Here is a 24,378-nt window from a genome sequence, read left to right as displayed (position 1 = left end):
GGTCTGTCAACTTTCACCCAAATCACAATGAAAAAAAAAAACAAACTAAAATGCCTTTCAAAATTTAAGCCCACTTGTTTACAGCACTTCCTTCAACCAAAACTTAAGTTACTATATCATTCTGTAAAATTTTTATGATCTCCAGTCCTTGATTATGTTAAAGTTTAAAGGTGTAAAACTTCAGTATTTCCGATACACAGCATTTCCTTGAAAGAACGCAAGGTATTCTTTGAGGAGTTCTACAATGTTCCTTCCCGAGTTAAAGAAAATGTAGCTTTTGAGAAATAACAAATAGGTTTGCTTAACCATAAAAGCTTGAGAACTTGAATCTAGGTAAGAGGGAACATTAGCATACAACAAATCACTCCCCCTGGGTGTAAAGTTAACATTAGGAGACCCACCAAAGGCCACCATGTTTGCATACTACACTGCATATGCTTAACATGTAACTATATTTAATTTTATGTATAACATGATTGATGTAATTCTTATCCTATAAAAGAAACTTGAAAAGCACTTAGATGTAGACAGTATCTGAGGGAATTCCCCTTTCTGTTTGTGCACGAACTTAATAAAGGCTGTCTTTGTTGGCTTAAGTGACTCCGGTAAGGAACCCAGTGTTTGGTGGGTATAATTTCTCTATTTTTGTATTATTTTCAAGAGGAAGTAACATCCAACAACTTGTATGCACTAGGGCAAGTGGGTGTTCATCTCTGCTTTGTGCTTCACCCACCATTCAAATCTCTATACTGCTAGAATGATAGCCTGCAAATGGGAGAAACTACGTTAGATACCCTCCACTTTTCATGTAATGGATGAGAAAACTAAGTAAGGCACCAGAGAAGGTTCAGCAAATCACCAAAGTCACACATCAGTTACTGGCAAAGACAAGAAACCACTCTCCCATGCAAGTAAGAAACAGAAGCAAGCACATAGCACTGAAGCCACGTCAAGATCGCCAAGGACCTACGAAACAAGAGAGGAACAATAGGCTACAGAAACTCTGAGAGACAAGAAGGGTCTTCCCCTAGAATTAAGACTCTCTTCTTAGTGCTAACCCCTTGAATTTAGACTTCTGGCTTCCAGAACTGTGAGAAAATTTCTATTCTTGAAAGCCAAGGGGGAAAAAGAAAAAGGAAAAAAAAAAAAAAAAAAAAACCCTACCCTTCTCCCAAATGCCAATCAATACAGCACTCTTTTCACAGAACCAAGCAACGTTAGCATTTTTAGCTAACAATTAAGTCCCTTCCTTTTTATGAATGCAAGATCTGCAAGTCCCAGTAAAATGAGGCTAAAGTAACTTTTCTCCTCCAGATTCCTGCTGAGAAGTCTGCATTACCTAAATAACCACTTGCCTTGAGATTTTAACGCAGGATTATTTTAAAGGAGAGAGCTTGTTAATGAATGGAATAATGAAGGGCTCCCCATGGTTAGATTAAGAAACTTTCTATTGCAGACCATCTAGCATGTCAATGACCTGCTTATTTGCCTAAGGACACCCAAGAGGCAGCAATGACAAATGAATCCACTTTATTAATAGCTGAATTTGAAACAGAAATTGTGTAGAGGATATTTACGAACCAACAGGAAATACCTGCAGTAGGCAGCACATTTATAGAAGTACAAATGTAAGGGACTTCTGCAAGGCTAGTTTTGCTTTACTATCTTCCTTTTTACGTCTCTTCCTTGGGCACACACACTGTTAAGGGCACAACCTTTAAAGTTTGTAATAAAATGTGGAAACCTAGCAGTTACTAGTTATGATACGGCTCCATTAAATTCAAGCTTCCACTCTAGTTCGCAGGTTCTTTGAGGGCTTGGAATTTACCAAATCAACAGGATTTCAGTCAAACTTGATTCTACATGCATAGAATGGACAAGGAATAGAGTTAGTTCCTTAGTAAAAAGAAGAAACTAAGCAGTCATGGCTCAATACACCCAGCTCATCTGACAGTACCCCAAATTTGGGACTCCTGAGGTAAGAAAGTGGCTATGCTAAGGTCTGAGGCTAAAACTCTATTACGAATCAAAACTAACTTCTGTATCAGGAATGTAGCCTGTCATTCTTGTATTTCTCCACTGTACCCTGAGAAAATTACTTGGTAAACAACTTTAGAAAACAACGTAAATTTTACTTAAAAGTTTTATTTGGGCTAAGGAAATGAGGTCCAAAGCAATTCTCAGAACAGATACTTACTCAAAACTTTGTCCTCTCTGAAGGTGGGGCTCATGATTGGAGGCCAGAGGTACCTAATGATTACTCGGTAACTTTAAAAAGGAACTTTAGAAAAACGTATGTAACCTTCTACCAATTATATGCACCATCACCTAATTTTGTAACCATTACCTACATGTCAACCAATCACTGAATTTTTACTTAATTTTCTTATATAAACTCTCTGAACTGTCTCCTTGGATCACTTAGTTCAGAATCCTCTGGACTTTGTGATTTCCAATTTGCAATTTGCCTTACCCCTCAATGAAAGCTCTTTTATTTACATTTCAATGAGACTGCCACTTTGCTCTAAGACAACAGAATCAGAGAGACTAGGTTTTAGAAGTCTGAAGTTTAAAAAAGATACATATATAAACTTCCCAAATCACAATAAAAATTAAAATAAATAAAATATGTATTTTTTAAAAATGAGAATCAATGGTAAAGTAACCTAAATTTATATCTCCTCCCCTTTCAAAAATATTGTCAGTAGGAGGTGTTAAGGGGACTGAATTACTTGCTTGACCAATATAGCTCCACTAATTCAGTAAGCAAGTTTAAACTTGATATCCAAGGGGCAGAAATGCTAACTCACACATCCAATTGGCTAACAAGGGTTGGCTACACAAAATGATAGTGTGTACAGGAAAAGCCACATTGCACTATTCAGAGTAAAAGTACATAAAATCTTATCTCCAATAGCTTTGCTGAGATAAATGTTCATTTCAAAAGTGCAGAAGATAACATATTAGCAAAACAGAACAAAAGCTTTTACTCTGGAAAACTGCCATTTTCAGAAAGCCAACTGAAGTCAGTAAATAGGTATGTCTTGCAATTTGTTTATTCATAGGGTTTTGATTTTTAAAACTGGATTAAAAAATTATTAGCTCCTCCCACTTAAAAATGGTGAACCAGGAGTTTACAGGAGTAGCAGCCCTCTCCAAAAAATCACAGTATCAATTCTGTGGGTATTTTAAAAGTTTATTTCTATTTTAATTAGCCCACAGACCCCAATCTTTGAGGGCTGAGCTGTTTTATTTCTATCACATGGTCTACGGACCTTCTTCATGGTAACTGTCTTTCAAACCCCCTCCAATAAGGACAGCACCTTCCGTCATGATGCACATTTTAAGTTCAAATTGCCAATACAACCCTCAAAATGCAAGTTTATTGAATAAAGCTGAGAAGAGCAGTAAACAGACAAAAAAATGCATCCACCTTAAAAATAAAATTCACGTATTTACAAAGTTCAGTAACTGTTAAGTTTTCACATGCAGAGGTTAATAATGCACAGGAAAATGTTGGTAATAGTGTTTGGATGTACTGAAATGCTGAAAGCAATGAATACACAGACACTTTAAGGTTTAGCTGTAGGTCAATCAGCAAACCTATGCGGTCCCCACATAGTCACACGCTCTAGTTCTGATTTCTCCTTGGAGCACAAGCAAGTTGCCACATTCTTTGTAATGGTTCACAGTGACCACTGATGGTGTTGAACTACAGTAGCAAGTTTAAATAACTTCGTTTACAGAACCATCCATCCCATCAGGAAAGTAAGCAACATGCTTTAAAGAATAAAAACAAAATTTTAAAAGCCCAGATTGTCCTCATAAAAACGTGACTGGAGAAAAACAAGTAGTGTCTGTGCAACACAGTGCAGTATTTTGTACAGAATATTTTTAAGGCCATGGCAGTCTGTAAGTTAAAAATGATATTCATTGAAAGAACTTACTGTGCTCAACATGTTTGGAAATAAATGCACTGTTTACATATAAGTGCTGCTTAACAAAAAAAAAAAAAAAATCACACACAGTGTGAGGCAACACATAAGCAGGCATACCACAGAGTTTTATCGACTACAGTGGTCTGGGTGGATAACAATGTACAAGTGAACGAGTATTAATTTGTCCCTTTATGTATATGGCGATCACTAAGCTACAAAACATGTTCATTTTAAGATTTTATACATCCCCGTATCATAGAAGCAAACAATAAACAGCATCAGTTCCTCAGTTCTGTGTGATTGATTATTCAACAACCTGTAGACATTGCGCATGATTACATTAAATAAAGCAGGCAGGTCTAGAGTTGTCACAATAATCAAGATGTCTGCTGGCACCAGACAAAATAGTGCCAAACCTTAGTATCAGTAAGAGAGAAAAATAAGAATTTGTCTTTGTTTATAAGTATCATTTGTGCTGAAAGTCAACTTTATGACTGGATATAAAAAGTCAGGAGTTAGAGTGTCATGCAGTAGCACTGATAGAATGATAGAAACAGAAACAACAAACGGGTGTTTGAACAAAGTCTGACAGTCTTAACAGGTTTTATTATATTGGCTGGAATGCTCTAAATTCATGAAAGCTTCTGAGGAAATCATCAATTCCCAACCCCTTATAAAAGTGTGCAGAACCAGGAAAAAAAAGACAGAAGTAATGATCTAGACAGATACAAAACAGCATGCCTTAGCTCCTCCCATATCCCTAAGCACTCTCTGGTGATGAAGAACTGTCAGAAAGCAGAATGGTTTTTAGTATCACCAGGTAAGATTTCACCAGTGTAAGGAACCAATAACAGTGTTGATCTGATGCCTCCACTCCCTCTTTACAGACCATTTTTTTTTTAATTTCTACGGTGTAATTATACATGTCACATGCATTTGTGAGATAAGATAAACATTATGTTTATATCCCACATGAATCAGGCTTAAAAGTTTTCTAAATACTGTATGTGGCACTAGAAACTTCATGCTGTCTCAAGTCAGTATCAGTATTAAGCTACTGGACTCTACAGTTAAATATCATAGATAGACATTTACTGAAAATCAATATAAAAATCTGGCCCAGAAAGACCAGAATGGAAATATGCAATTTTCTTGATTTAAGATGGTCAAAGTGTGTTTTTTAAAAAAAGCTCTATACACTGTTTTAGACAAGTATGTGTAAGAAGCCTTTTTGTATGTGTGCTGACTTTATCATGACAACTCTAGCCGATTCTTTATGAAGGATTAGGGATACACATCTTCAGCAGTGCACATGAGAAATAAACTCTGAAAAAGGCAATTTCTTGGGTTTAGGAAGGACCATAATCTGGGAAGTACTTCAGAGGAACAGACAATAATTCTAGAATCATAGCCAAGAAGGACTGGAAGACTTCAGAAGGTGCTTCAGCTTCTTCTAGATTTTGAATGTTGAATAAGCCACTGAAGTGTGATATCTAGAAATAGGAGAAGAGGAAAAAAAAAAAAAAAAGTCAAAGCGTTAAAGAAACTAACCATCAAGCAAATAGACAGTGTTAGAAAATGCCGCTAACATTCAGGTATCTGCTGCTCAACACAGGGCATGCCCTCCTCTGCCTCTCTGCATCTGCCCTACTATCTGGTGCTGAGCTTCAGAGGATGAGCTGAGAATTTTAAGAGACTGAAGAGTCTCCTGATCAAAAAAATGTATATAGGGCAGTTTGTGTTACCTTTTACTCATTCAAAAAGGTATTAACTGCCTATAAGAGCAGATATTTATATGTGAGATGCCAGGAATGCAAAGATATGGGAGAAGCTGAGGAACTTTTAGTCTAGCAGACAGAAAAGACACAAGTAATCATTTGGGGCTGGGGGGCGAGGAGCAGTCCCACATCAATGGCCTTTACCACTAGATGCCAGGAGGACCATCCACCACAACCCCTAGCCCCATTCGTGACTTAATTACCCAAGAAGTCTAATCTACTCGGCAGTTAATTTGATTTATTGCTCCATATAAATCAGCATTCTTATTTATAAACTACTGTTGAATCTAGTTAAATGAACCAGGAGTACTAAACTCATAAGCTCATAAAATTGGATGGATCTTAGTGACTAGAGTGAGCTCTAGCAAACTATGAGGGTCAGCATCAAATGCAAAAGCAGCTCTCATCAGCTCTACTGCATTTCCTTCATAATGAGCTCATGAGAGTTTTTTCAGGTAAGTATTGGCTAGTTTTGTAAAGGTAGTAAAATTACTGAGGACTTTTTTTCTCCCTTCAGAAGTTTTATTTTCCCCCCTATTTTAGAAGATAAAGGAATAACAGATTAACATAATACCACAATGTATTGAATAAATAACAGTAAATGTATAAACAGTTTCTTAATCTCAACACCACTGACATTTTGGGCAGGATATTCTGTGGAGGCTGTAGGATGTTAAGCAGCATTTCTGGTCTCTGTCCACTAGATACCAGCATTGCTCCCCTCATTAGAACAACCAACAATGTCTCCCAATATTGCCAAATGTCCTGAGGAAAAAAAAAATCCTACTGAGAACCACTGGTGTTGAAGTAAATAAATGGTCTGTTGAAGGCAAATTTTAAACATTTAACAAGAATGTTAAACTACATTCCTGGCTGCAGCAAAGAAGAGTGAAGAAAATCAAAAACGCATGGAAACAACCAGTCCAAAGGACTAGTGGATAATGTGAACCCCAGCCTCCATGACCTTGAGATCAGAAGAACTAGATGGTGCCCGGCTACCACTCCTGAGCAATCTGAACAGGATCACACAGGAGGTCCTGCACAGAGTGGGAGGAAAATGTAGGCCAAGACTCAAAATCATAAGACAGACCAGGCTTATTGGTCTGATAGAGACTGCTGGAACCCCCATGACAGTAGCCCTTAGATACCCTCCAAGCCTGGAACTGAACTAAACCCCATAGCTCATCTTTCAGCCAAACAATAGATAGGCTTACCAGGTGATAACGGGAGCTCTGGTAGCGTAGTGCCTAAGGCACTTGACTGCTAACCAGAAGGCTGGTGGTTCAAACCCACTATCCACTCCTCAGAAGGAAGATGGGGCAATCTACTTCCGTAGTGATACTGCCTTGGATATCCAGGGATGGGTCGCTATGGGTCCGATTCAATGGCACATAACAACAACAACAACAACAACTAGGTGATAAGACTAGGGATTGCATGCACTTCTTAGAAAGGCCAGCCATACAAGATCAAAAGGTCAGCATTTGCCCAGGGATAAAGCTCAGAAGGCAGGAAGGGATAGGAAAGAAGAACAAAGGAAAACGCTAAACATAGGAAGGAAGTGGAAAGAGTATTGTTATTCTGTAGGGATTCCAACCAATGTCACAAAAAGTGTATGAACTGTTGAATGGAAAACCAATTTGCTCCAAAAACTTTCACCCAAATCACAATAAAAAGTTAATGAAATCTAAGTCTAAGCAACCGTAAGTGCATGAACAGTCTGGTCTCTAATAAAGGAAAAGATATCAATGTAACAGGTCACTTATCCCAGTCATTTAATAAGACGAAAATGTGTGTCCACCAGCACATACTAGGGTTTGGCTTAAATGATTCTGCGTGGTCATTAAAGGAAGTCCAGAACCAGCTAGAACAACTACTAACACTTTGAACTCATCAGAACATGTCGGGGACAAGGCAGGGGAAGATACAAGCTGGAATTAACACCAAAAAGGCTATGCATGATGAGAACCAACGCATACTGAATGAAGGCTAAAGAAAAAGAATCAGAATACCTTTTTTAAACACACTACTTGGCACTATTTATTACACTTCATTCCAGTACACTTTTGTTTATTAAATAATCCCTTACCATATTAACTACGAGACTAAAGTTAAGACATGCTGGTTTCTTCTTTAAGGACATTAAATAGATAAAAGGGATCTGTAGCATTATCTCCAACAGAGTGCTAACATACTGCAGTAATATACTGGTTCAATAAAGGAAAGATTGTTATAGTGCCTGTAGACCAATTTTTGTAAAGTCGTATTTTAAAAATGTTATCTTGTTATGAAGCACAGTTGGATACTAGCTCTGCAAAATTAATACTATAAATTGGTATCACATAATGTTTAACCTCATGGCTTTACTACATTTACTTCTTTAAACAGCAATGAGCAGACTCATGATCTTTTATTTGTTGTCAAAAGGTGTAAGGTTTATATTCTTTTTCCTAGCCAAAAGCAACAATACCCTATAAAGGAAGTCACTTAAACTGAAGTAGGAATAAACAGAAAGATTAGATGTAACCAATAGCACAGAACAATTTGTATAAAAATTGTTAACCCAACCCACTGCCATTGAGCTGAATCCAACTCCCAGCAACCCTACAGGACAGAGCAGAACTGCCCCATAGGGTTTCTAAGTAGCCTGCCACATCTTTCTCCCGTGGAGTGGCTGGCTGGCTGGTGGGTTTAAGGCGTCAACTTTCTGGTTAGCAGCAAATGCCTTCACCACTGCACCACCAGAGCTCCATAAAAATTGTTAAAGGGGAACCTAATTTGCTGTCTAAATTTTCACCTGAAGCACAGTAAAATATTAAGTAATAATAAGTATTAGATGTCCTTCTAATGATATAATTTTCACCAGTCATTACTTACCTATATTATCCTTTTCTTTGCAAGAAATTGAATAGCAGCAAATTTCTCTATCCTGAATAGCAGACAGATTCCTAAGAAGCAGAATTTAGAGAATAAATCTATGCTTAAAACAGTTATCATACTGATCACTCTGCTCAATTTTACCTCTTTTCACTAGTAAACTGAAGAAATTATTTTACTCCACTAAAATTCTAGGGAATCACTTCTCTGATAGGTCAAGTTTATCTATGTAAGACATGGCTATAATTATTACTGAACAATGTAATGATGTTAAACAATTAAAATAATGAGCAAAACAGTATTATTCAGAACCAACTTTTAAAAATGCTATTTTTCATTCTTAAGACATACATTTTTTCAATTAGCTGTTTCTCATCCAAGGCATTAGGAAGATCTCTCTTGTTTCCAAGTACTAGTACCTTAAAAAAAAAAAAAAGACACTAAAATTACTGGTCAGAGAGAGACTGGTGGAACCCCCAAGACTATGGTCTTTAGCTACTCTTCAGGCTTGGAACTGAACTCACTCCCCTGGCTCAACTTTCAGCCAAACAACAGACAGGCCTATAAGGTGAACAGTAACAGCAGGGAGGTACACATTTCTTAGACCAACCGATCGTATGAGATCAAAAGGGCAGCAGTTGCCCAGGGATAAAGCTCGGAAGGCAGGAATGCATAGGAAAGATGGACAAAAGGAAATAATAAACACAGGGAAGAAGTGGGAAGAATACTGTTACCAGGGAAGAAGTGGGAAGAATACTGTTACACTGCAGGGATTACAATGAATGTCACAAAACAAGATGTGTACAAAATGTTGAATGGAAAGTCAAGTTGCTCTGTAAAGTTTCACCCAAATCGAATAAATAAATAAGAGGCATTAAGCATTAACTTTTATGTAAGAAAATAGTTTCAACAAACTAATGTCAAAGAATTATCTTGATATCAATAGATGTTACAATAGATGTTACCACATGACTTATTATTAAAGCATGTTTGCGTAACTGGTGGCTTGTTAACCATTCAAACTAGTATTTACTTAACTCCTACTATGTAGACATAGTATTTAATTCAATTTGCAGCTGCCAAATTCTATTTAAAATGCTCTAAATCTGCTATACACTCTGCTATTTCTTAATAAATCTTCACCAAAATATGATCTTAAGAACCAAGGGTAGGAAAACAGCAAAGAACATAAATACATATATAATTTATTTGATAGCATCTATACTCTTAAGTCAATGCTTGCCAAGAAGTTTTATTTTTGACCCATCCAAAGTACATATCACGTCTATCTTGTCAGAATTATTGCTTTTACTTAATACCCCACTTCCACCAGACATCTGAACCAATTCTATGAACAGACCTAGACTCTTATTTTGCAAAAACATAGAGACAAGGGCACAGGCACAGACAGCCAGGAATGCTGGGGGCTCTCGGAGAACACTGGGTAAGACCACAGAGAGTAAGAGGGCCACAACCTCAATCTCAGTAGCTTTGGTCAACTTGTCTTCCCTTCCCCGAATCTTACTCCTCTCCACACCTTGTTTAAGTCACTTCAGGTTCTCATGCTATAACTAACTAGCTGAGTTTCTAATACTATATCATGGTCAGTTGTGATCAACTGTCACTTTTGTGGTTGTCTGGCATCTTAGCCCTCTTCCTATATTTAAGAAATCCAAATCTCAGAAATCTGTCTACCAATAGTTACTTGCTTCTGTAGGTAACTTCTTTCCCAGCTTTCCTTTTAGCTAGTGCATGGATACATAATCTAGGGATCAATCAAATATGTTGTTGTTGTTGTTGTTATGTGCCGTCGAGTTGGACCCAACTGATGGCGACCCCTCCTTGGGTTTCCGAGGCAGTATCACTACGGAAGTAGATTGCCCCATCTTCCTTCCGAGGAGTGGCTGGTGGGTTTGAACCGCCAGCCTTCTGGTTAGCAGTCAAGTGCCTTAGGCCCTTCGCTACCAGAGCTCCTCAATCAAATATAACCACTAGTATTTTGAACACAGAACCCAGTGATACAAAAAATCAGGGGGGAGGGGAGGATCCCTGACAGGGATCAAGATTGAGAAGCCATCTGATAACGAAGGAGAATTAGCTAGATCATCTCCAACCAGAGCACCTGTGCCTGGTTGTTCAGCAACTACATGTGGTCACCAGATTTATTCCATGAGTTTAAGTTTGGGTGTCATCCTGGCAGCTGTTTAGCTTTCCTGGCTCCAGTCTATTTTCTAAGCCTGGTTATGTAGCCTTCCTAGAGATTCTGCAAGCTACCCAATAAATATTCTTTCAATGAATTCCTTTCTGCTGAAATGTTTGCTATTGTCTGCAACTAAGAACTCTGATGATTACCAAGATGTGATTGATTTTTATTTGTGGTACATAGTGCTAGTTTTTAATATAAAAGAAAAAGAATAGTCTTGGAAGTCAGAGAGACATGTTCAAAACCTGGCTGTGCAAATTACTGTCAACCTTGCGATCCTGAGCAAGTAATAAGGATTGTACGAGGGGATAACACCACCAACTGCAAGCTGCTGTGAGGATCAACTGAGGTAATCTATTTCAAGTATTTCATGCTCAAGAGAATATCTTGAAGCTAAAGTCCGCTCTTTTTCCAGCCTTTCTCAGTTCAACAAACAGCATCATCCTCCACCTAACTGCGTAAGTAAGAAATTACAAATTATTCTTTATATCTCCCCTTTTCTAATCTATGGATTGTGCTTCTAAATATCTCCATAATCTGTTTCCTTCTCATTTTGTCCATTACCACTCTATTCCAAGGTTCCATACTTTCCCAGGACTACTATTAACACCTGCCGCAGTACATCAACAGGGAACTGGCAAAAATTCAAGCCAGATTCAAAACAGGACATGGAACGAGGAATATCACTGCTGATAGGATCTTGGCGAAAAGCAGACAATACCAGAAAGATGTTTACTTGTGTTTTACTGACTATGTAAAGGAATTAAACTGTGTGGATTATAACAAATTATGGATAACACTGCGAAGAATGGGAGTTCCAAAACACTTTTTATGAGAACATGTACATAGACCAAGAGGCAGTCATTCAAACAGAACAAAGGGATACTGCACTGTTTAAAATCAGGAAAGGTGTGTGTCAGGGTTGTATCCTTTCACCATACTTATTCAATCTGTATGATGAGCAAATAATCTGAGAAGATGGACTAGATAAAGAAAAATGCAACACATCAGAACTGGAGGAAGACTAACAACCTGTGTTAGGAAGATGACACAACCTTGCTAGCTGCAAGTGAAGGAGACTTAAAGCACTTACTGATGAAGATCAAAGACTATAGCCATCAGTATGGATCATACCTCAACATAAAGAAAACAAAGATTCTCAAAACTGGAATAAGCAGTATCATGATAAATGAAGAAAAGACTGAAGTTGTCAAGGATTTCACTTAACTTAGATCCATAATCAACACACATGGAAGCAGTAGTCAAGAAATCAAACAATGTATCACACTGGGCAAATCTATTGCAAAAGACCTCTTTACAGGGTTAAAAAGCAAAGATGTCACTTTGAGGATTAAGGTATATCTGACCCAAGCCATGGTATTTTCAATCACCTCATATGTATGTGAAAGCTGGACAAAATGAGTAAGGAAGACTTACTCCTCTTCAGAAGAGTTGATGCATTTGAATTGTGGTGTTGGCGAAGAATACTGAATATACTGTAGACTGCCAGAAGAATGAACAAATCTGTCTTGGAAGAAGTACAACCAGTATGCTCCTTAGAAACAAGGATGGCAAGCTTTCATTCATGCACTTTGGCCATGCTATCAGGAGGAAGCAGTCTCTAGAGGAGGACATCGTGCTTGGTAAAATAGAGGGTTAGTGAAAAAAGAGAAAGACCCTCAAAGAGATGGACTGATACAGTGGCTACAACACCATTACAACACAGCAATGATGATGAGAACGGTGCATGACCACGTAGTGTTTCATTCTGCTGTACAGAGTCACTGTGAGTTGGAACTGACTCAAGGGCACCGAACAACAACACTGCAACAGCTTCCTAAACTATCCTCCATACAGTCTCTCTTAACTACTCCAATCCATTCTTAAATGGTAATCAGACTGATCTATTCAAATCACAAATCTGATCATTTAAAATACTTCAAGGGTTTCCCACAAAGTTCTGTGCACCAGCAGACTCCTCTGACATCCCTGAGGCCTGGCACAACACCGTCTACCCCTGCCCCCACTCTTCTCTGTGTTCAAGTGAGACTAGCCTCTTCTCACTGCATTGCTGCCTCACACCAAAGGGCTGTTGCCCAAACTCTCTTCACCTCCAATCATCATCAATTTAATTTCTACATAACCTACAGATGTCAGATCAAATTTCACTTCCTCTGGGAATCCTTACTTTTCCCTCCAAACTAGATCAAATTTCCCCTCTAACTTTTAACTCACATAGTCTCATGGCCCTCTTCTTTGTAGCACTTATCAGAGCTGGATGAGTCAAGTGATGTCAAGTACCTGCCTTTCTTGTTAAACTATTAACTCCATGATAGTATGCAGTATATTTCTACTCACTTCTGTTCAGGACTGCACCCCCGTGAGTTTAATAGATACTAAGTGAAGAAATTACTGAAAACACAACACCTAATTATAAGGAAGGAAGGTTGGGCAATCCTACTTCCGTAGTGATACTGCCTCGAAAACCCAAGGAGGGGTCGCTATGAGTCGGGGCCGACTCGACAGCACATAACAACAACAACAACAATTATAAGGAAGATACTCAGTAAACACAGCCTTCTAAATTCTGAAACAGAAGACATTTTATTGATTTCAAGCACAATATTCACAAAAAAAAAACCCAAGCATTCCATGTTGTTGTTGTTGTTGTTATGTGCTGTCGAGTTGGTCCCGACTCATAGCGACCCCTCCTTGGGTTTCCGAGGCAGTATCACTACGGAAGTAGGATTGCCCAACCTTCCTTCCGAGGAGTGGCTGGTGGGTTTGAACCGCCAGCCTTTTGATTAGCAGTCAAGTGCTTTAGCCACTATGCTACCAGAGCTAAGCATTCCATACTTACTGGAATTCCTTGTAACTGTGGTTTATCTAGAAGATTATGTAGTTCATTTCGAGAAGCTTCTATCTTTTCACGATCTGCAGCATCTATCATGTAACTTTAAAAGAAAAAAATGAAGTGATCTAAATATGCCTTCTCCACGTGCCTTGATAATCACAACTAAGATTATAGATCTTCTGCCTTTCTTAAAATTAACATTATTGGCATTATTAGTCAAAATAAATAAATAAAGTTCTAGATAAAGAAGAGCTCGGCACCCATAAATACTTTTAACTAGAGAGTTCTTAGTGGCTAATACATATAGTAAAACATTTATATCCCCTAACTCTTAGCTACATAAACAAAAACATAAATAAAGCTTAGTGAAGCTTTAGTGAACATTCCATGATTATGAAAATTTTAAATCTCATTATATGGGATTAGAGTAAGAAAACAGCTAAGAAAAATTTTTATAGCCTAGGAGAAAAATTGAGCCTTTAGAAGCATTAAAAAGTAATTGACTTTAAAGACACTTACACAATCGCATTGACTCCTCTGCAGTACCGTTCCCACATGCTCCGGAAGCGAGGTTGTCCACCTATGTCCCAGATCTTTAAAGCAAGACAAGACAATTCTTAATATGGAATATGTGAGACAATACAGTGAAAGGGGAAGTGGCAGAAGGAAGGAGAAAGATCAGGCAGATAGATCTATTTCCACAATGCTGGACCCAAAAAGCTCCTAACAGGCTTGAGCTGCAAATGAGCTCTCTTAATCTGGAAGTTTAGAATCACTTTTAAAATTGAAGTCCGTATTTAATATGTTTGCACTAGATCTAAAATTCTGCTTGAGTAAAGACCTGGTTTTGTGCAATACTTCCTCTGCTTGTTAACCTATACATTTCCAATACTAAAAACATTTATCTTCAAGATAACATTTTTTAAATCTGCAGAACCACGCATCATCCAGATTTGAATGCCAAGACAGTAAACAATAATTCGTTCAGAATCTATTAAAGTTTGACTAGGTATATATATATATATAAATACCCCATCATTCTGTGTAGTTTTATAAATAAATAGCCAACATACCTACCTAGGTTCTTACATTGTTTAAAATTTTTTCATCCCTATGAAAGTCATTGCCTATAATAATTTATTATTATGGCTGCTCTACTGAGCATTATAGGGGCTCTGGTGGCGTAGAGCCTAAGGCATTTGACTGCTAACCAGAAGGCTGGCAGTTCAAACCCACCAGCTACTCTTTGGAAAGAAGATTGGGCAATCCGCTTCTGTAGAGATACTGCCTCGGAAACCCAAGGAGGGGTCTGGCTTGACGCAGCAAATTTGGTTTTTTTGGTATACAGCATTATGCTGGGCTACATAAAAAGTCTTTAGTAGTGGCAGTTATCTTTAAGAGACTTCCAATTTAGCTATAGGAGCTCTGGTAGTGTAGTGCCTAAGGCACTTGACTGCTAACTGCTGGCAGTTCAAACCCATCAGCCACTCCGAAGAAGGAAGGTTGGGCAATCTACTTCCGTAGTGATACCGCCTCGGAAACCCAAGGAGGGGTCGCTATGAGTCAGGTCCGACTCGACAGCACAGAATAACAACAATTTAGCTACAGACTTAACACACACACAAAGAGACATATATATAAATAAATGAGGAGCTTCATTATATACCAGCCACAGAAAATGTTTAGTGAACACCTATGAAACAAGAGAACTGGGCAAAATAGCCATAATGTCTCAGGACATAGAAGCAAACTCCCAATACCTAGTGAATTCCTCCCCACAAAAATAAACCCTAAAATATGGCCCCTAGTAAACAATCAATATTTAAACTTTAAATCTGTGAAGTTCATTCTGAAAAGAAAACTGTGTTTTAACAACATGTTAACTTTTTCCTGTAGTGTTAATTTTAACTAAAGGAAGGTAAAACTGGGTTCCAGAATTTGCTGCCACAAATTTAAGATTACGAATACTGTAAATAGTAAATTACCTTTTACTACAAAATATTACTCACAAAACAAAATAATACCACATTCCAAATACCCTAAAGTTGAAATTTTTATTTTCTAGGAACATCTAAATTCAACAACTACTTTGTCTACGCATATACCAAGTTTTTTATAGGGTACTTATAACATTTCAACCCCTAAGTATTTTGATCTATCAGAGAATACCCTTATGGAACATACCCATTCATTCATAAGAATTGCAAATAATCAAGTGAAAAGAAAAAATCTTAGCTGTATAAGCTTATCAATTTAAATAGCAAGTAGCCAACGTACCTTTATTGTGACGTTACCTTTAGTTACTTTCCTCATGTTGAAGCCCACTGTGGGTATCATATCTTCACTGAACTGACCTGACTGAACGAAACAAAATACTTGAAATTAGACTAACTAATATTTATAAAGCAGTATAACTTTGTGTAACTTTCTAGCATCGACATTCCATTTGAACCAGTATTTGTAAATAATTTGTTAATGGTGGGAACAATGTTGTTGTTGTTATATGCCATAGAGTCAGCCCCGACCCATAGCGACCCCTCCTTGGATTTCCGAGGCGATATCACTATGGAAGTAGGATTGCCCAATAAGCATTTTCTTGAAGCATATGGTGGGAACCATATGGTGGGAACAATATGCTTCAAGAAAATGCTTATAGCCACAATTCTTGAAGAGGGACATTATTTTGTTCAGGTAAAGACACAGTCTTTCATTATAAAATGATTTTTAAAATAATTTGTTTACATATTTCCTTAAGTTGAAAAAAAGAAACTTTGTATATTACAAAAACATGAAAATTTCTAAATTCTACCATCTCAATATACATTTTCTAACACAAGGCAGAAAAAAATCAGAAGTAAAACTTTGGAAAATAGAGAAAGGTTTTCCTTTTTTTTTTTTAACATTTAAACTATTTGACAATAAATATTAAAATTCACTGATAAACTTTTCAAGTTTGTCTTTTAACAAGCCTTATAAAAAAGAAGTTATTTATTTTATGTAATCATTCAGTTCTCTTGTTTCTTTCTCACCATGATGTCACATGACTAAAATTTAGTATGTTCCAGTAATAGTATAATGTTCATTCATCTGGAATTTGTTTTATGTATCTCAAGACCGTTTCTTTTTCCCAAATGGATAACAAATAATTATCACTCATTCAAAAATCCACACAAAATGTGTATGAATTATTGAATGGAAAACCAATTTATTCTGTAAACTTCCACTCAAATCACAATAAAAAATAAATAACGCAGGTTCTATAAGTATGGTCCCTCCATCACTTATATATGGTCCAACATCCCCTTTCACGACATTTTGTAATATTCTCTGCTCTCCTGAAACAAAATATCTAGACAATATAACTTATCTCTACACCTATAATTTAAAAAGCCAATCCAATGTCCACACTATCATATAAAGGAGAAATAAAAGGGAAGTAATTTATAATAAAAAATACTATGAATTCCAATACACTATTGCTCAAGCATGGCTACCCTAGTAGACATAACGATTAAGAATCCTGCCCCACCCCCACACAAAAAAATCCACTTTCCCAACTAATTTGAAGTGATATGCCAAAATCCATGTATAGAAATGTCTGCTTCAATATGAGAAGAATGAGTCTTTACCAAGTGTTTTGGTTACCTAGTGCCACTCTGACAAGAAATATACCACAAATGGGATGGCCTTAACAAACAGGAGTTTATTCTTGCAATATGGAGCCTTTAAGTCCAAGTTCAAAGTGCCAGGCTCTAGGGGCTGGGTGAAAGCAAGTCTCCCCATCTAGCATACAGTTTGTCCATTCTACTGTTCAAATCCTTTATACCCTTCAGTAAAGCATCATAAACCTCATAATAGGTCTTAAACACTTTATGTCATAATCTTTGTTTCCACTGCCATTCTAAAATGTATCAGATATAATACTGATTTTTATATTTTTATATATTTATATCTTGCCACTTTACAAAATATTAGTTTTTCAGGTCACCTGGCTTTTTACTCTTTAGGTAAACAGCTGAGGAGTATCAAACATCTCAACAAAGGATTGGTTAAACAAATAAAACACTATTTTCAACTCCAACACTGACTGACTGTTTGCTATGATCTTATATTAGCCACAAACGCATAACAAGACTGTCTACAAATCCTCAGCACACTGAATTCCATTCTTACAAATTAATTCTCACTATGTAACTCCAAAGTTCTTTTTTTAATTTTTCCTCTTCAGGGGAGTTTTGCCTGATTTAAGAAAAATGTTAAGATAGCCATAATCACTACTTTTATTAATGTTACACATTATAATTCTCAGAACTTTCCCATATATGATTCTCAAACTAGTCCTGATATAGAGAGATGCAATTATAAGCCCCGTTTTATAGACTATAGACTCCCAAAGTCACATGGTTCAAGAGTGGATGGTTATATTGTTTTGAAAGATTTTCACTGCACTTCTATTTGTTTTAAGAGGCTTTAAGGAATGTCCAGGAAGAGGTGTATGTGCGATAATGCCTCATTTACTTGTTATCATTAGGGAAGTGTCTTACATAACGCAGCACCTAGAAAACAGTAGCTAAACTTTTTAGGAACCAATACTTTTTAACTATCTTACAGAGAAAGCTTTCGAAAATACTTATTTCACATACAATATATGAAACATGATGTACTGTGCTCTTATGTTTCAGGGTCATTTTATCAACACTAAAACAGGGACAGTCTAATGCATAACAGTCAAGGACTCTTCAGGCAGTAATATTTTATGATTGTGAACATCAATGATGGGACCACACCATGTTAGTATGACCTGGGGGCTGCAGTGTACTGGGTGCCCCTGCACTTTCTTTAGATGTTTGGTCACTGCTTTCATCGTCATTATTACTGCTGACAGATGCCAACAATAACTTTCCCTGATTTGGTTCCCAGCTTATCAGCAATGGTTGAAAATTAGGTAATCACATTCTTGGATTTTTAATCCCAAAATGTGTCAAATACAGAAGACAATCAGTAAATATTTGTTGAACAATATAAGATTTATTAGGTCACAAAGAAAGAGACTCTTGGGACTCTTCTATTTATAAAGTACTTAACTTCGATGCACAGATTTTCATGTGATACTAACTCTGTACCTAGAAGCATTTTCTACTTCTTTCTTGGTGTTCAATCTTAATCATTACGGTTTAAAGCTTATGTTAAACAATGACACTGCTTACTTGGCAGTTGTACTCTAAGCTGGGAATTTACTTCTATGCTGTTGAACTGAGATTAGCAGTTTAGGGAACAAACAGATATTTAAAAAATATTACTTGTATATAACTTTATTTAACAAACTTATCTTAAAAACATATATAATACTTCCTATGCACCAAGTCTCATGCTAAGCACTTATTTAATCTTTACAATAACCTTTTGAAATAAACGTCATCATCCTCATCTTTGAGATGAGAAAATTGGGGGAAAGGCAGGTTAAATGACTTGTCCAAACGCAAAGTCACACTACTTTTAAGATATGGATCCGATTAAAAAAAAAAAAAAAACCGACAAAACTCACTTCCATTGAATCGATTCCTACTCATAGCGACACCAATGGGTTTTCGAGGCTTTAAATCTTCATGGAAACTGACTGCCTCATCATTCTTCCAGAGTGGCTGCTGGGTTTGAAACTCCAAACTTTGGGTTAGCAGCCAAACGACAACCACCACACCATCAGAGCTCCTTTTAAAGACCAAAAACCAAACTCGCTGCTGCTGAGTCGATTTCAACTCATAGTGACCAGTCCTTGGGTTTCCAAGGTGGTACCTCTACGTAAGTAGGTTGCCCAATCTTCCTTCCAAAGTGTGGCTGGTAGTTTGAACCACCAGCCTTCTGATTAGCAGTCAAATCCCTTAGGCACTACACACACCACCAGAGTTTTGAGCTAATCCTGAAATGCCAAACACTGAGTGGAAGAAAGGGTAGAGAAATAAAAATATGCTTTCATGCCTGCATATGAAACATAAACTGACTTCACCTGATAACACAAAGTTATGGTTATGAGTGACACTCACTATGATTCTGTGATGAAGCTGTAGTTATCAATGTGCATCTTATATGTCAAAGTTGCAAGGCAGCACTCCCTGGACCTTATTTGGTTTGAGTAAAATAAATCTAATGCAAAGTAAGATGGTGAGAAGTCAACTATCCTAGAAGCCAGGGGATTTTTATTATCAGTTACGCTACTTACTAGGGAGCTTTGCTGATACAATGGTTAAGAGCTCTGTGGCTAACTGAAAGGTTGGCAGCTTGAACTCATCCAGAGGCTTGGCAGGAGAAAGGCCTGGCAATGTGCTCCCATAAAGAGTGTAGTCAAGAAAAATCTATGGGAGGGGTGGGAGGGGAAGGGAAAGAACACTGCAAAAATAAAAATAATTAAAAAGAAAAGAAAACCCAATGTGGCAGTTCTACTCTGTCACATGAGGTAACTCAGCTGAAAATCAACTCGATGGCACCTAACAACAGCAACAAATGCTTCTTACTAACATGTCATTTTTACCTCTTTGGAAATCAGCTTATCTATAAGAGGGAGTTGAAAGATTATCTCTAAAGTCACTTCCAGCTCTGACATTTATGGTTTTATGTTTAATTCACAGGCTTTCATTTAAAATATAGTTAAGCAAACAGATGAATGTCTGTAACAATAGAAAATGTGGGTTCTCCCCAAAATTCTTTAGTATATGAAAGGCTACAGCAGACCTTGTTCCAAAATTCTAGCATTATCAACTCTGCCATGTACATTTTACCTAAATTTGCTACTGCAGATCTAAAAAATAGGACAAATGGAAAAAGAAGACCCATGGTGGGTGGGGGGGCAGTATTGAAGGATTTTATTGACAAAATATTGAATGATGCAGGAAGCATAAAAAGAAGGAATGAATACAGAGTCACTGTCCCAAAAACAATTGGTCAACATTCAAACATTTCAGGGGTTAGCATATGATCAAGAACTAATGGTATCAAAGGAAGAAGTCCAAGCTGCACTGAAGATACTGACAAAAAATAAGGCTCCAGGAATTGACAAAATATCCACGGAGATGTTTTATCAAATGGAAATAATGCTGGAACCCCTCACTTGTTGACGCCAAGAAATCTGGAAGACAGCTACCTGGCCAACCAACTAAAGATCCGTAATTGCAATGGTAGAGAAATTTAAAAGAAAGAGAGGAATCAAGGGAAAAGTTATCATGGAGAATGTGGAAGGCATGAGGCAGCGAACCTCTATCAGTCAAAGCATAATGAAGACACCATAAGACTTAAGAATGGGAGAGGGTCTTATTTGTTATATAAACAGGTTAAAGTACCAGAGATGTGCTTGTGCACTGGCTGCTTATGAGCCACACTATGTGACACTGCTAAGAACAGTAACCTCACCACACATTTCAGTGTTTAGAAGGATGACTCTAAATGGATTAGGTTAGATTTTATCAAATGTTTTTTAAAACGAACAAATGCAGAACACAAGCGATTAACAACAATGTGGAAAAAGAAGTTTCTCCTAGCTTGGTCTGTCCACCTCCAGGAGCAGTCCAAATCAGTCAACTTGAGAAGACCTGTTTTGACAAATATCTCACAGCTTTCATAGATTTTTTTTTCTAAGAATCTTTTCTTTCTGTAAGGCTTTGGTTATCAAACTACTTTGTAAAAACAGAACAAAATAAAAAACAAAAAGCCTCATACTAAATTTCTCCTGGTGTCCAGAAGAGACTATTTTTCACATGCTTAGCAGAATGGTCTTTTTTTTCTTTTTAAACACACTTTGACTCAATTGTTTAACTGTCAAAATTCACACACTTGACAAGTAAGAATATATGGCCAATAAAATACATAAATACGTCATTTTTCTTACCAAGCATTTTTCAATTCAAACACGAAATCACTATTACTACCAGTGTTCATTTTTTCTAAGTAGTAGTATTATTAAGCCTCTTTATATTTTTCTAGTAAGTAGAATGACTAGTAGTAATAGTGCTCTTAATAATTCAATTGGCATTAGTAAGAAAAAAGAATGGCAACTTAGAGACTGGTAAAACACTTAAAATGAAAGGTAACCAGATGTTTAACATGGAGGAAAATTTTGATGAGAAGTAGGATATTTTCCTGGTCTTAAAATGTATTCCCAAACTGCTCACTAGTTGCAAGGGATAAAAAAATAATCAATGGAGAATCAGATGAAACCTTGACTAAGTGATCAAAGTTACCACCACGATGAGGCTAATCCAAAGAAGGACATCATGTGCCTATAAATGTGATACTATGAGAAGGACACAATCTTCCCTGTGTAGTACATTCCAGTTGAGAACATGTACCCTGAGTCTAATCAGGAGGAAACAGCTAAGAAACCCAAAATGAGGAGCATCCTATTGAAAAAGAAGCATTCTTCAAAAAGAATATAGAAATGTTTCACACTAAAGGCTAAAGAGATATGGCAACTAAATGCAACACCCAATCTTAGACTAGATCCCATACTTGAGGACTGGCTAAATAAATAAATACATAGATGACATTATTGGATCAACTGACAAAACTGGAATAGATAAAACGTGATGCATCATTTTTAAGTGTATTGAAGTTGATAACTAAAGTACAGTTACATAAGAAAGTATAGTTATGGATAGTTAAAGTATAGTTATGTAAGAAAACGTCCTTAATCATAGAACATGATTTATATTCTATTCTATATATTACAGAAATATTGAGGGGTTAAGGGCTATGGTTTATGTAACGACCCTCAAATGTTTCAGAAAAAACATATTATTTTTCTCTGTGTGTATGGTATATAGAATGTATACAAATGGTGAGTCAAATGAGGTAAAATGTTAACAATAGATCAGTCTGGGGACAGGTATCAGAGTGTTCTTTACAATGTCATTATTCCTTCAACTTTCTGTAAATTTGAAATTATTTCCAAATAAAATAAGGAATTTCATTCATTGCTGGTGTGAACACAAAATAAAACAGCCATTTTGGAAGACAGTTTGGTAGTTTCTTACAAATCTAAACACAAACTTATCATTGGATCCAACAACTGTGCTCTTACGTATTCACATAAAAATCTTGTACACATAACTGTTCAAACCAGTTTTACTCTTAATTGCAAATCACTAGAAGCAATCAAGCTCTGGTAGCATAGTGCCTAAGGCACTTACTTGACTGCTAACCAGAAGGCTGGTGGTTCAAACCCACCAGCCACTCCTCGGGAGGAAGATGGGGCAATCTACTTCCGTAGTGATACTGTCTCAGAAACCCAAGGAGGGGTCGCTATGAGTTGGGTCTGACTAGAAGGCACATAACAACAACAACAACAGAAGCAGTCAAGATGCCCTTTAATGGATAAATGGATAAACAAACTGTGGTACATTTATACAGTGGAATACTATTCAACAGTACAAAGGAATGAGCTATCAAACTATAAAAAGATATGGAGGAACCTTAACTGCATATTGCTAAGTCAAAGAGGCCAGTGTGAAAAGGCTACACACCATATAATTCCACCTAAATGACACTCTGGAAAAGGTAAAACTAAACAGAAAGCAAAAAAGATCAGTAGCTGCCAGGGACTCAAGGGGTGGGGATGACTGAGCAGGTAGAGCACTGGGCATTTTTTAGAGCAGTGAAACTATCCTGCTAATACATAATGTAATGGTAGGTACATGACGTTTTGCATTTGTCAAAACCCATAAAACTGCACAATACAAAGAGTGAATCATAAAGTAAAGTATGTACTTTAGTTAATAATAATATACTGGATCATCAATTGTTACAAATGTACCACATGAATGCAAGATGTTAATAACAAAAGAAATAGGGGAGTAGGGGATGGAGAGGAGGAGGTATATGGGTATACTTTCTGCTTAATTTTTTAAATGTAAATTTGCCCTAAAAAAGAAAGTCTATTAATTTTTCCAAAATGAGAAAATATTGACAAAAGGAGGTAATGAAATCCTATCTTCTTCTATATTGTATCAAGGAGATTTGGAATTTGGAAGATAAATTAGCTGTGCCATTGAACCTACTATCAAGATTGGCAATAGTGAAAACCATGAGTACACTCAATCATAAAGAATTCTGACAATTAGTTCAGAAACAAGTAGGTTAGTCACAGATACCTTGTTCTATCTTTCAATATTCTAAAAGAACACAAATTTACATAGGAAAAGGAAAACGTGTTTTCTAGTTTTGGTATAAGAAAGCTTCTGGATTACTCTAAAATTGGCACAAATTTTCCACTTAAAGTTTACAATCTACTTCAATAAATATTTATATATAAGATGGAAAAGTGAATTAAATGTAGTATGTTTTTCCAAGTATAAGTTGCTCATAATTTTTGAAGAAATGTTAGCACTTTTAACATATTTTCTTCTTTTCTTTTTAAGTACTTAATACAGTTGCTACGATTGTAAACACGTTATATGTGAGGCTATCCCCCTTTATCAATTCTCTCTCAAGACAGCATTCTTTTTTAAGGGGCTAGAAGGTGCATATTCATAATCATTCACTGCAGTAAAATTTCAAGGGTCATATATAATTATAGTTTTCTCCAGTTTCTCAACACTTTGGGCAATCTCTCTTTAAGTATTTCCCAAATACAGTGATTTGTTCTGAGTTTTACATGTAAATCTGAATTTACTTCTAACCATAAACATTATTCCCTCCCACAGATTATCTGTTTAAAAGCACATATTGAAACATTTATTTAGG

At 36.7% G+C, this 24,378-nt stretch overlaps 1 protein-coding gene across 1 annotated transcript in view; it reads right to left on the bottom strand.

Annotated features, from left to right (window-relative positions):
- Positions 1-5,381: 5,381 nt before the first annotated feature.
- ARL8B (ADP ribosylation factor like GTPase 8B) overlaps positions 5,382-24,378 on the bottom strand; it is a 62,721-nt gene continuing 43,724 nt past the window's right edge. Inside the window, exons 2-7 of the mRNA XM_007954062.2 lie at positions 15,928-16,008; positions 14,170-14,243; positions 13,657-13,750; positions 8,945-9,012; positions 8,594-8,664; positions 5,382-5,431 (exon numbers count right to left, since the gene is read on the bottom strand). Of these exons, the coding sequence (XP_007952253.2) occupies positions 5,382-5,431; positions 8,594-8,664; positions 8,945-9,012; positions 13,657-13,750; positions 14,170-14,243; positions 15,928-16,008 (438 nt within the window). The remainder of the gene's footprint in view (positions 5,432-8,593; positions 8,665-8,944; positions 9,013-13,656; positions 13,751-14,169; positions 14,244-15,927; positions 16,009-24,378) is intronic.

This window comes from Orycteropus afer, unplaced genomic scaffold, assembly GCF_000298275.1.
Source record: "Orycteropus afer afer isolate SDZICR_OR568_19922 unplaced genomic scaffold, OryAfe1.0 scaffold00429, whole genome shotgun sequence".
In the NCBI taxonomy this organism is placed as follows: domain Eukaryota; kingdom Metazoa; phylum Chordata; class Mammalia; order Tubulidentata; family Orycteropodidae; genus Orycteropus; species Orycteropus afer.
This window is presented reverse-complemented; position numbering and strand designations above follow the sequence as displayed.